Below are 12,976 nucleotides of genomic sequence, written 5' to 3' on the forward strand. Positions count from 1 at the left end.
AAAAGGATATAATATTGAATGGGAAAAAAGGACGCTGCAGAATGATACATACTGTATAATACCAGTGAAGTAAAAAGTTTAAAAGATGCATAATAGCACATTGTACCTAGATGTATATACACAATTGCCCATCTATAGATTCAAATTGCTTCTCAAGTTATTACTTTTGGGGCGGGGTATATCTTTGCAGTACAACCTCCAAGTTTCAAACCCAAAACTCTGACCCTACCATTCTAATAACAGAAGAGCAGATTTTCAAATTTTACTGGAGAAACATAGGCACCTGGGTTATTCATATTTATTACACATCAGCATATATAGTTGATAACCTAATGAGCCTTTTAATATTGAAAAAGGCCCATATTCCAATGTTCAGTCTATTCAACCGGCAGTGGGACATCCCTCTCACAATCCAGGACTGCTGACTCCTAACCACTCCCCTGCCTGCCTGATTGCCCCTAACCCACTTCAGTCTGCCAGCTTGATAGCTCCCTAACCACTCCCCTGCCGGCCTGATTGACACCTACCTGCTCCCCTGCCGGCCCGATCTCCCCCAACTGCCCTCCTCTGTCAGCCTGGTCACCCCCAACTGCCCTCCTCTGCAGGCCTGGTCACCCCCAACTGCCCTCCCCTGCTGGCCATCTTGTGACAACGTGGGGGTGGCCATCTTGTGATGACATGGGGGTGGCCACCTTGTGAGGGTGGGGGGTCAATTTGCATATTACCTCTTTATTATATAGTATAAAGAATAAGACTGCCCTGCTGCCTGGGCCTGCAGACCCATGACTGACCAAACCATTATTGACACTGATAAATCTGACCAGCTCTAGAGAACATCATGTCTGGTTCCTCCAGCATCACCGCTATGAAGTCGTACAACTACATGAAGACTTCCTAGGCAGCTGCAGATTTTAAACAATTCTGTCTGCACAATGCTCAACCTGACCCTCTCCTGACCGGAGTATCTTCAAGTATGAATCCCTTCAGACCCCAGAAAAGTCTGTTCCTTTTTGTGGTGAAATGAATCTTTGAAGGTATTCTAAACCACTTTTCATGAACCAGTGAATATTCAAAGAGAGCTAAATCTGAATGAAGCCTGTACAATAAGCTTATCCCTATAACTCATGCCATACTATACAAACTTCTGCTTTTGTCAGTCCTTAACTTCTATCACTCTGAGTTTTAATGAATTTCTATTTCACAAGGCTAGTTATTTTATATACACTGACAACAGTATACAAATAAAATACTTAGTATAAAAAAGGAGATTCAAACAATTGTGAGAAAAAAAATTTGTCAGGAGAAATGATAGCTAATAGTTACATAGAAAATTAGTATGAATTAAGGATGATGTCTGTACGTACAAGTGGCAGAAATGTTCAATATTTTTAAAATATATTTTTGTTGATTTCAGAGAGAGGAGGAAGAGAGAGAGAAACATCAATGATGAGAGAGAATCATTGATTGGCTGCCTCTAACACACCCCCTACTGGGGATCGAGCCACAAACAAGGCATGTGCCTTGACTAGAATCAAATTGTGACCTCCTGGTTCATGGGTCAATGCTCAACACTGAGCCACATCAGCCAAACATGTTCAAGATTTTTAACAAAAATCTAGATAAAGAAACAGAAGGCAGGTTAGTGAAATCTAATTATAAAATTATTTAAAAAATAGTCTTTAAAAAATAAACTAGCAAACTGAGCTAAAATTAACAAGGATGAATGTAATATTTTATATTGGGGTTCAAAGCAGCTACTGTCTGAAGGTGAGGCCAAAAACAAGGGTTTCAGGTAGACTCAAAACACTATAAAACTCATATAACAGTGCAATTCTTAGTCAATTTTTCAATAGAACAATATGTTACAGAATTTAAAAGAAGCCAGTCTTATTGTACTCATAAACTAAGTAGATTATCTGAAATATTTTATTTATGAAGGATACTAAAAGATAAGAATGCCTTCCATATAAAGTCTTAAAATAAATAAGTTGAAAGCTATATAAAACAGCACTGTGGCTAAGAGTAAAGTTTCTAAAGCAAGGCTACTGGGATTCAAAGCCAAGCGCCACTATAGGTTTGTGATGAGGTTTAAGTTACTTCTCAGAGTATCAATTTCCTCGTCTATAAAACTGAGAAAATTACAAACATCTACCTCATGGAGATTTTTTGGGGGGTGGAGGATATGTGTGTGTATATATATATATATATATATATATATATATTATTTACTAGAGGCCCGGTGCACGAAATTTGTGCACCGGGGGGAGGGGGGTGTCCCTCAGCCCAGCCTGCACCCTCTCCAATCTGGGACCCCTCGAGGAATGTCCGACGGGCAGTTGGACAACCCTCTCACAATCCAGGACTGCTGGCTCCCAACCACTCACCTGCCTGCCTGCCTGGTCACCCGTAACTGCCCCTAACTGCCCTCTTCTACTGGCCTGGTCACCCCTAAGTGCCCTCCCTTGCTGGCCTGGTCGCCCCTAACTGTCCTCCACTGCAGGCCTGGTCACCCCCAACTGCCCTCCCCCGCAGGCCTGGTTGCCCCCAACTTCCCTCCCCTGCAGGCACGGTTGCCCCCAACTGCCCTCCCCTGCTGGCCTGCTCACCCCTAACTGTCCTCCCTTGCCAGCCTGGTCGCCCCCAACTACCCTCCCCTGCCGGCCTGGTCCCCCCCAACTGCCCTCCCCTGCAGGCCTGGTCACCCCCAACTGCCCTCCCTTGCAGGCCTGGACCCCCCTAACTACCCTCCCCTGCAGGCCTGGTCCTCCCCCCATTTGCCCTCCCCTGCAGGCCTGGTCACCCCCAACTGCTCTCCTCTGCCGGCCCGGTCACCCCTAACTGCCCTCCCTTGCAGGCCTGGTCCCTTCCAACTGCCCTCCCCTGCTGGCCATCTTGTGTCCACATGGAGGCAACCATCTTTGTCCATATGGGGGTGGCCATCTTGTGTGTTGGAGTGATGGTCAATTTGCATATTACCCCTTTATTATATAGGATGAGGAATAATTGAAAGTATGGATGCTTAGACAGTAAAAGGCAATAATTGGGAGAATTTGATACCAATTATTTGGACATAATGACCAAAGTAAGAGGGATCCCTTCTTTTTTACTTAACTTGAAAAAGTTAGAAATAACAAATCCAATCAATGGTGAAGATTTTCAATAGTTAAGAGCTATACAAAAATGAAGGTTGAGCCTTGGGAAGTGGGATGTGCCCCATCACTTTAACATAGAGATTAGATAACCAACTGTCAGAGACAGTATTTCAAAGGACAGCCTTTTGCACTAAAAAGTCAATTCTACAATTCTGATTACAGAAAAATTTGTTTATCAGTAGTTTCAACCACTACTGTTCCATCACTATAACTAATGTGGCTCATCCAAGAGTACCGTTTTAAATATTAGGCTGTAGAATTATTTTAATTGCAAAAAGTCAATACTACTAGTATAAAAAGCTTATGGCTAATTTTTTTCATTTTTACCATAGAAGATTTTGCTACCCAAGATAGCAAGCCCAAAAGAATGACCAATGGAAGTATCAGTAAAAAGAGCACAATAACAAGCAGAAAAGTTTATTTCATTTTATATTTTTAAATATATTTGTATTGATTTCAGAGAGGAAGGAAGACAGAGAGAAATGGAAACATCAATGATGAGAGAAATCATTGATCAGCTGCCTCCTGCACAGCCCTAGTAGACCTGGGCATGTCAACACTCAACTACTGAGCCACGCTGGCCGGCCGGGCAAAGTTTATTTCATTCTAAATCAATCCATAATATTGTTCATGAGGACTTTTAATCTATGAAATCTACTGATGATCACTTAAAAAACTTACTTGTTTTTTATTTGTTAATCCACACCCGAGGATATTTTTTCCCCATGGATTTTTTTAGAGAGAGTGGAATGGAGGGAAGGAGAAAGGGGATGAGGGAAGGTGGAAGTGGGGGGAGAAACATTGATGTGAGAGATATATATCGATTGATTGCCTCCTGCACAGGCCCCAACCAGGACCAGGGATCAAACCTGCCACCCAGGTACATGCCCTTGATCAGGCATTGATCCCATGACCCTTCTGTGGGCCCTATGCTCTATCCACTGACCCACATTGGCCAGGGCTGTTTCTTGTTCATTTAAACAAATATTCTGGCAAACAAACTCCTTCAAATCCCCACACAGATCTCAGAGTTCTATAAATCTTCCCCTAATCATTCTTAATTTTCATTCAAACCATAACATAGAAATAGGAATTTAGTACTAATCTTCTAATTCCCTTCTTCTTAGAAACATATCTCTTTTTTAAAAAATATTTTAAAATATATATTTATTGATTTCAGAGAGGGGGGGATAGAAACATAAATGATGAGAGAGAATCATTGATCACTTGCCTCCTGCATACCCCCTACTAGGGGTGGAGCCTGCAACCCAAGTAGGGAGCATATGCCCAGATAGGGAATCCAACTGTGACCTCCTGGTTCACAGGTCGACATTCAACCACTGAACCACACCAGCTGGGTGGAACATGTCTCTTTGACCCTTAACAGTCTAATAAGTAAATCTATTAAGAGAACAATATAATCTCCTGATTTTTCTACTGGCAATCTATTGTTAACACTGCCACAACAAATCATCCAAAATAATAACTCTAATCTGGCAATCCTCACTCTAAATAAAATCCTTTGAGATTTGTGAACATTAATTAGCATATACAATAAAGGACAAAAAAAAAAAAGGCCAATAATTGCAAAGTAGTCAACTGTAACCTTATCTAGTTGAAATAATTGTAACAAATACTAGGTAGGAGAAGAAAAGGGGAAAGAGGACAGGGAAAGAAAGGAATAAAAAGGGAAAACAAGAATAAATGAATGTAATAGTTCTAAATGAGGCTCAAACCATCTGATGGTAATTCTAAGTCACTTCTGAGAAAGATGAAGGGGTGATTAAATAACAGTACATTAGCATTTATGGGACAGTCATTAAAATACTTATGCAGACCATGTAGAACAGTGGTTCTCAACCTTTTTAATGCCGCGACCCTTTAATACAGTTCCTCATGTTGTGGTGACCCCCAACCATAAAATAATTTTCGTTGCTACTTCATAACTGTAATTTTGCTACTGTTATGAATCGTAATGTAAATATCTGTGTTTTCCGATGGTCTTAGGCGACCCTGCTAGAGGTTCTCAACCTGTGGGTTGAGAACTGCTGCTGTAGAGCCTAAGACCATCGGAATTGTATTAAAGGGTCACAGCATTAAAAAGGCTGAGAACCACTGATGTAGAAACATGAAAAAACAAATGCAATCATTGTATTCAAATGAGAGCCACTCTAAGAATTTTTATCAATTTTTTATGAGACTATTGGTGATTAATTTCTAAAAAAAGAAGAAAAATGTATTCATTTAAATAATGCTTTGCCGAAACCGGTTTGGCTCAGTGGATGGAGCGTCGGCCTGCGGACTGAGGGGTCCCGGGTTCGATTCCGGTCAAGGGCACATGCCTTGGTTGCGGGCACATCCCCAGTAGGGGGTGTGCAGGAGGCAGCTGATTGATTGAAACTCTCTCATCGATGTTTCTAATTCTCTGTCTCTCTCCCTTCCTCTCTGTAAGAAATCAATAAAAATATATTTAAAAAAAAATATCTGTGCTAACTGCACTGTTGTTAAGTTAGAGTCCAATATGTTTAATAAATAAATAAATAAATAAATAATGCTTGTACTAAAAATATTAGAAATTCCTACTTTGGAATTTTATAAATCATTAAAAACGGTCTTATTTTATGTCACATTCGGTCCCATATTTTCATCATATTACCATATTTCAGGTACTAGACCCTAGAAATACAGAGACTAATTTAACAAAGGCTTACAATAAAGGATGGGCCAGACTTTATACATTTAGTGGGGGGTGGCAGCACTGTTCAAATCTCTATTTTACTTTTCCCTTTTAAATGACTGTTGATCTACACTCTACTTTATCAACATTCTTCAACACTCTGCAGCTCATTTTGCATTCATGTGGATGGATCATATACCTTTTCTGATCAAACACTTATAATGAAGTCTTTCATAATTAGTCTTTTTCATCTATTACTAACTTACACAAACCATATCATTATTAGTCAAAATGTTCTACTGAGCCCTAGCTGGTTTGGCTCAGTGGATAGAGTTGGCCTGCAGACTGAAGGTTCCTGGGTTTGATTCCAGTCAAGGGCACATGCCCGGGTTGCAGGCTTGAGCCCCAGTAGGGGGCATGCAGGAGGCAGCTGATCAATGATTCTCTCTCATCACTGATATTTCAATCTCTCCTTCCCTCTTCCCTCTCTCTGAAATCAATAAAAATATACATTAAAAAAATGTTCTGATACTTTTCAGATATAACTTGTAATTTTCCAGGAACCCAATAATCTATTCATTTTAGAAATGTCCTACAACATTCTCCTGTGGAACCTTTCAAAGCTCACTAATCTCAAATAGCATCTCTACCAAGACCCAGTCACAAGTAATGTCTCCCTCACCTAAATTCCTGACTATAATCAAGACAGTTACCATAGTTGTATTAAAACAAACAAAATAATCTATTCAACTGTAAGATCTTTAAGGCCAGAAACATGTTTCATTCTTTTTATTTTCCAGAGGGCTTTATCTGGTAGCCTTACAGATATTTGCCTACTTAGCCTTCCAAAGTAACTTTTGAAAAGGACATTTATTTTTATACTAGAGGCCCAGTGCACAAAATCCATGCACGGGGGGGGGGGGGGCTCAGCCTGGCCTGCACCCTCTCTAATCTGGGACCCCTTGGGGGATGTCCAACTGCTGGTTTGGGGATCGGGCCTAAACCAGCAGTTGGACATCCCTCTCACAAACCAGGACTGCTGGCTCCTAACTGTTCGCCTGCCTGCCTGATTGCCCCTAACCGCTTCTGCCTGCCAGCCTGATTTGATGGCCCCCTAACCACTCCCCTGCTGGCCTGATTGAACCCTAACTGCTCCCCTGCCAGCCTGATCACCCCCAACTGCCCGCCCCTGCCGGCCCAATCACCCCCAACTACCCTCCCCTGCCAGCCTGATCGCACCCAACTGCCCTACCCTGCTAGCCCGATCACCCCCCCAACTGTCTCCCCTGCCAGCCTGGTCGCCCCCAGCTGTCCTCCCCTGCAGGCCTGGTTGCCCCTAACTGCCCTCCCCTGCTGGCCTGATGGCCCCCAACTGCCCTCGCCTGCCGACCTGATCTCCCCCGCAACTGCCCTCCCCTGCAGGCTTGGTCGCCCCTAAATGCCCTCCCCTGTAGGCCTGGTTGCACCCAACTGCCTTCCCTTGCCGGCCTGATCTCACTCCCAACTGCCCTCACCTGTAGGCCTGATCTCGCCCCCAATTGCCCTCCCCTGCCAGCTTGGTCGCCCCCAGCTGCCCTCCCCTGCAGGCCTAGTCACCCCTAACTGCCCTCCCCTGCCGGCCTGATGGCCCCCAACTGTCCTCCCCTGCCAGCCTAGTCACCCCTAACTGCCCTCCCCTGCCGGCCTGATGGCCCCCAACTGTCCTCCCCTGCCGGCCTGGTCACCCCCAACTGCCCTCCCTTGCTGGCCACCTTTGGCGGCCATCTTGTGACGATGTGAGGGTGGTCATCTTGTGACGACATCACACGACGCCATCTACCCTTTTATTATATAGGATATGCATTGCTTTTTAAATTTTTTAAATTGATTTTTAGAGAGAGGAGGGGGGGAGAGAAAGAAAGAGAGAGAGAGAGAGACATCGAATCGGTTGCCTCCTGTACACACCCAATCAGGATCAAACCCACAATTTGGGTATGTGCCCTGACCAGAAATCTGATACCTTTTGTGATCCACACCAGCTAGGGCTATATATGCATTGATTCTTAAATATTGGTTCTCTTAATATATATGCTATTTTGTTCAAAATTCATGTTCCTTTTTTAAAAATATATTTTTATTGATTTCAGAGAGGAAGAGAGAAGGAGAGATAGAAACATCAATGATGAGAGAGAATCATTGATCAGTTGCCTCCTGCACACCCCCTACTGGGGATCAAGCCCACAACACGGGCATATGCACTTGATCAGAATCGAACCTGGGACCCTTCAGTCCGCAGGGCGATGCTCTATCCACTGAGCCAAATCAGCTATGGCTCATACTCCTTTTAATAGACAAACCATTGCACTCATCTTGGACTCTTTGGAACTATCATATTTATCAAAATGCTCCTGCAATCACATGTAGACTTTTTTTTTTTTTTTTAAGTTTAAAAACTACACTAGCCCTAGCCGGTTTTGCTCAGTGGATAGAGCGTCAGTCTGCGGACTGAAGGGTTCTGGGTTTGATTCCAGCCAAGGGCACATGCCCAAGTTGTAGGCTCGATCCCCAGTCGTGGGCGAGCAGGAGGCAGCTGATCAATGATTCTCTCTCATCATTGATGTTTCTCTCTCTCTCTCTCCCTCTCCCTTCCTCTCTGAAATCAATAACAATATTTTTTTAAAAAATAAAAATAAAAACTACACTAAAAAAGGCTGTTAGTCCTTTCTTTTTCAGAAATGACTACATTTCTAATTTCTCACCAAAAATCTTTCACCAATTATGTACTTCATTTTCTTGCAAAAAGTCCACTGTCTGTCATCTGCTATAATTCCCAGTGCTCTGATATCTGTCTGAATTCCAATTAATATCAAATGTTAATTCAGCAAGATTATTTCAGGTTTTAAAGAAGTTCTGATCCTTACACAAATTCAAAATGCTTTTGTCATGGGAAAAGACTTTTTATCTTGGCATTCCTAACTCAGAGGATTGTCATAAGGATCAAAAAAGATTGGTATGTGGCCCTGACCGGTTTGGCTCAGTGGATAGAGCATCGGCCTTCGGACTGAAGGATCCTGGGTTCGATTCCAGACAAGGGCATGTACTTTGGTTGCGGACCTATCCCCAGTAGGGCGTGTGCAGGAGGCAGCTGATCGGTGTTTCTCTCTCATTGATGTTTCTAACTATCCCTCTCCCTTCCTCTCTGTAAAAAAATCAATTAAAAAAAAATTTTAGAAAAAAAAAAAAAAAGATTGTGTATGTGAAAGGTCAATAAAAATTCTACAGCAATAAAAGAATCATCTCAAATCAGAATTTCAAATATTTTTAAAAAACTATTTGCTACAATATAATACCATTAAACTAAACTATTATGTTATTTAGTTATTTGTAGTTTATAAAGAGCTCAAAAAGGCAAAAAAAAAAAAAAAAAAGTGGAAACTGGCAATAAACCAGATCAAAACTAAAAAGCATTCTTAAGTAGACTATTCCTCTTGGAGAAAATCAAATATTTTATTCCTGGAATATTCTTTGTACCTTTTTTTTTTTTTTTCCAACCCTGCCAAAGTAAATGAAAGAATATAAAGCTCCTGGCATGGTTTCTACAACTTTTGCTTAAAATTGCCACTGGCTTTCAATAAGAGTCCTACTTTTCCCCCTTATTTATATTACTATTAATAGTATGAATTCACTAACAATATTTGTTTGTATAGGTTGAAAGCCAATAGCCTATTATCTGATTTGGTCAGACCTTTCCAGATGATATAATCGTCTCCATCAGAAATAAAAGTAGGGCCCTAACTGATTTGGCTCAGTGGAGGCCAAGGGTCCCAGGTTTGATTCTGGTCAAGGGCACATGCCCAGGTTGCCGGCTGGATCCCTAGTGGGGGGGAAGCAGGAGGCAGCGGATCAGTGATTTTTCTCATCATTGTTGTTTCTATCTCCTTCTCCCTCTTCATCTCTGCAATCAATAAAAATACATTTTTTAAAAAGAAATGAAAGTAGCGAACTCAGTATTTCTTGAAGAAAAATAATGATTAAACTAAAAAATTCTATACATTGCCCTGACTGGTTTGGCTCAGTGGATAGAGCATCTGCTTGCGGACTGAAGGGTCCCAGGTTCGATTACGGTCATGGGCATGTACCTTGGTTGCAGGCACATCCCCAGTAGGGGGTGTGCAGGAGGCAGCTGATGGATGTTTCTCTCTCATCAATGTTTCTAACTCTCTATCCCTCTCCATTCCTCTCTGTAAAAAATCAATAAAATATATTTTTAAAAAAATAAAAATAAAAAATTTTAAGCAAGTCTAGAGATCCTTGTGGTAAAATTCATCCTCAGTTCAGAGCCTGTGCTCCTGCCTGGATGTTCACTAAAGGCCCAATTTTCCAGCCTAATATCGATTCCATGAAAATGTAAACCTAAACATAAACTTAAGTTGAATGTAAAACACCGAGAAGAATCTCATCCAACAGCTCAACTTGCACTCTTTAAATAGCCCAAGAGCGTTTTGTAGCTGGTAATAAGAGTAAAGGACTGGGAAACAACACTGAAAATTTAACCCAAACAGAATCTGCAGATGGACAGACCGTAAGGAATAACCTCCGGAACAGTAAGGATCAAATACCAGTGGAAGAAAAATTCCAGGGACAATGACACCTAGGTTTTCCGGTTCACAACAATGAATGACGGGGGGGGCGGGCCTTGGGACTGCACGAATGGGCCCGAGCACCCCAACTGCGCCGCAAGGTGAAACCAGCTCCAGGAGCCAGCGTGCCGCAGGCTTTCAGCTGCCTGCGCCCACAGTGAGGGGCTGCACGCCGGCATGGGCACACCTCCAAGAAAGGAGCTGAGCCCCCTCTTTTGGACTCGCCTCACCCCTCTGTCCTCCCGCTTCCCCTGGGGACCCTTCCTCAAATGCACGACTGGCTCGCGTCCTCCGCTGACTCCCCATTGGAGCGGCCCCCAGATCACCCCTGCAACGCACCAAGCACTGAGAACGGCCGAGGCCCCTCCGCGCCCGCGCGCCCTCCACCATCCCGCACTCGAAACAGGCCGCTGCAGCGGCCCGGCCCCCGGCGCACAGGAGCCAGAGCTGAGACCAGGCGCCCGAAGGCCCCGCGCCCCTCCCGGCAGCGACGCCCTCACCTCCAAGGCCTTCACTACGGGCCCCGCCAGCGCGGCCATCGGGGGCCTGCAGCCGCCCCGCCACAAGCCCCTTCCTAACTCCCCCGGCCTCGGAGAGGGGCGGTGTCGGGGCAAGAAGGCCGGAAAACCGCTCAGCACCGCAATCCTCGGGATCCCCGCCTCCGGTACCGGCCACTTCCCGCAGCCGCCCAGGCTCCTTCCGGTGGCTCCGCGGCCGCCGCAGGCGTCTCGGGTGCCGCGGGAGGGCGGGGAGAGGCGGGGAGAGGCGGGGCTTCGATGAATGCCCGCCCCGCCCGGGGGCGTGGCCACGGCGCCTGGGGCCCAGGTGAGGAGACTCGGGCCTGTTCTCACCTCCAAATCTGTTAGCGGTGCCGGGACAGTAACCGTGCAGAGCACTAGGACCATTAATTAGCAGGTCTTGCTTGATGATTACAGAGTCTGCGTTAAGGGTAGCCACGGGAGAGCCTTCAGGTTTCTGGCCTTGGGCAAAGAAATATTAGACAACTCAATTCAACACTGTTTTCCCTCTTCTCCAAACTTCTTAGGACCTAGATTATCTGAAAGTAATTGTATTTCCTTTTCCACCTCTGCATAGTAGAACTTCACCTCCCCCATTTTTCCTTAGGCCAAAATCAAGATAATCAAATAAAATATTTATTGAAACCTTAGTATCTGCTTAGTGCCTAGAGAGCATTGGAAGAGACCTGCCTTCTAATTTATGTAATGGTTGAAATGCATTCAGTTGATTGGTAAAGCAAACAACAGGAGGTTACATTAATCAAAATTATTGTTAAAATTTCCAGTTTCAATCTGTTTGTTACCTCGTTTTTAGTCTCCACAATGAGAGCATTGTAGGCAAGAGTTGTGCAAAATGCTCAGTCTCCATCAGAAACAAGTAACTTCGTTTATGAAAAATATGTATTGTTAGTACTTTTAAAAAATATATTTTTTTATTGATTTCAAAGAGGAAGGGAGAAGGAGAGAGATAGAAACATCAATGATGAGAGAGAATCATTGATCTGCTGCCTACTGCACGCCCCTACTGGGGATTGAGCCTGCAACCCGGGCATGTGCCCTTGACTGGAATCAAACCTGGGACCCTTCAGTCCGCAGGCCAAAGCTCTATCCACTGAGCCAAACCAGCTAGGGCTTGTTAGTACTTTTTAAAAATAATTTTTTATGTTTCAATTACACTTGACATACAATATTATATTAGTTTCAGGTGTACACCCTAGTGATTAGACATTATGTAACTTACTAAATGATCATCTCCATAAATCTCATACCCATCTGATACCATATATGCTATGTAATAAAAGAGTAACATGCAAATTGACCATCACTCCAACATACAAGATGGCTGCCCCTATTTGGTCAAAGATGGTTGCCCCCATGTAGACACAATATGGCCAGCAGGGGAGGGCAGTTGGGAGGGACCAAGCCTGCAAGAGTGGGCAGTTGGGGGCGATCAAGCCTGCAGGGGAGGGCAGTTAGGGGTGACCAGGCCAGCAGAGGAGGGAAGTTGGGGGAGACTAGGCCTGCAGGGAAGGGCAGTTAGGGGTGACCAGGCCAGCAGGGGAGGGCAGTTAGGGGTGACCAGGCCTGCAGGGGAGGGCAATTGGGGGGGACCAGGCCAGCAGGGGAGGGCAGTTAAGGGTGACCAGGCCTGAAGGGGAGGGCAGTTAGGGGCAATCAGGCTGGCAGGGGAGCAGTTAGGCATCAATCAGGCTGGCAGGGGAGTGGTTAGGGGGGGGTGATCAGGCTGGCAGGCAGAAGCATTAGGGGCAATCAGGAAGGCAGGCAGGTGAGCAGTTGGGAGCCAGCAGTACTGGATTGTAAGAGGGATGTCCAACTGCCCATTTAGGCCCGATCCTACTAGTTGGACATCCCTCGAGGGGTCCCAGATTGGAGAGGGTGCAGGCTGGGCTGAGGGACACACCCTCCCCCCGTGCACAAATTTAGTGCACCGGGCCTCTAGTATTTATTAGAATTTATTAGAATACTAGAGGCCCAGTGCACAAATTCATG

The 12,976-nt window shown here is 44.5% G+C and overlaps 1 protein-coding gene across 3 annotated transcripts in view; it reads right to left on the reverse strand.

Annotated features, from left to right (window-relative positions):
• The window catches only part of USP33 (ubiquitin specific peptidase 33), a 66,112-nt gene extending 54,864 nt beyond the window's left edge, over positions 1-11,248 (reverse strand). For all 3 annotated transcript variants that reach the window (XM_054721088.1, XM_054721087.1, XM_054721090.1), the window contains exon 1: positions 10,949-11,248. In XM_054721088.1, the coding sequence (XP_054577063.1) occupies positions 10,949-10,987 (39 nt within the window). In that variant the 5' untranslated portion in view covers positions 10,988-11,248. The remainder of the gene's footprint in view (positions 1-10,948) is intronic.
• Between the last annotated feature and the right edge of the window lie 1,728 nt (positions 11,249-12,976).

This window comes from Eptesicus fuscus, chromosome 9, assembly GCF_027574615.1.
Source record: "Eptesicus fuscus isolate TK198812 chromosome 9, DD_ASM_mEF_20220401, whole genome shotgun sequence".
Classification (NCBI taxonomy): Eukaryota; Metazoa; Chordata; class Mammalia; order Chiroptera; family Vespertilionidae; genus Eptesicus; species Eptesicus fuscus.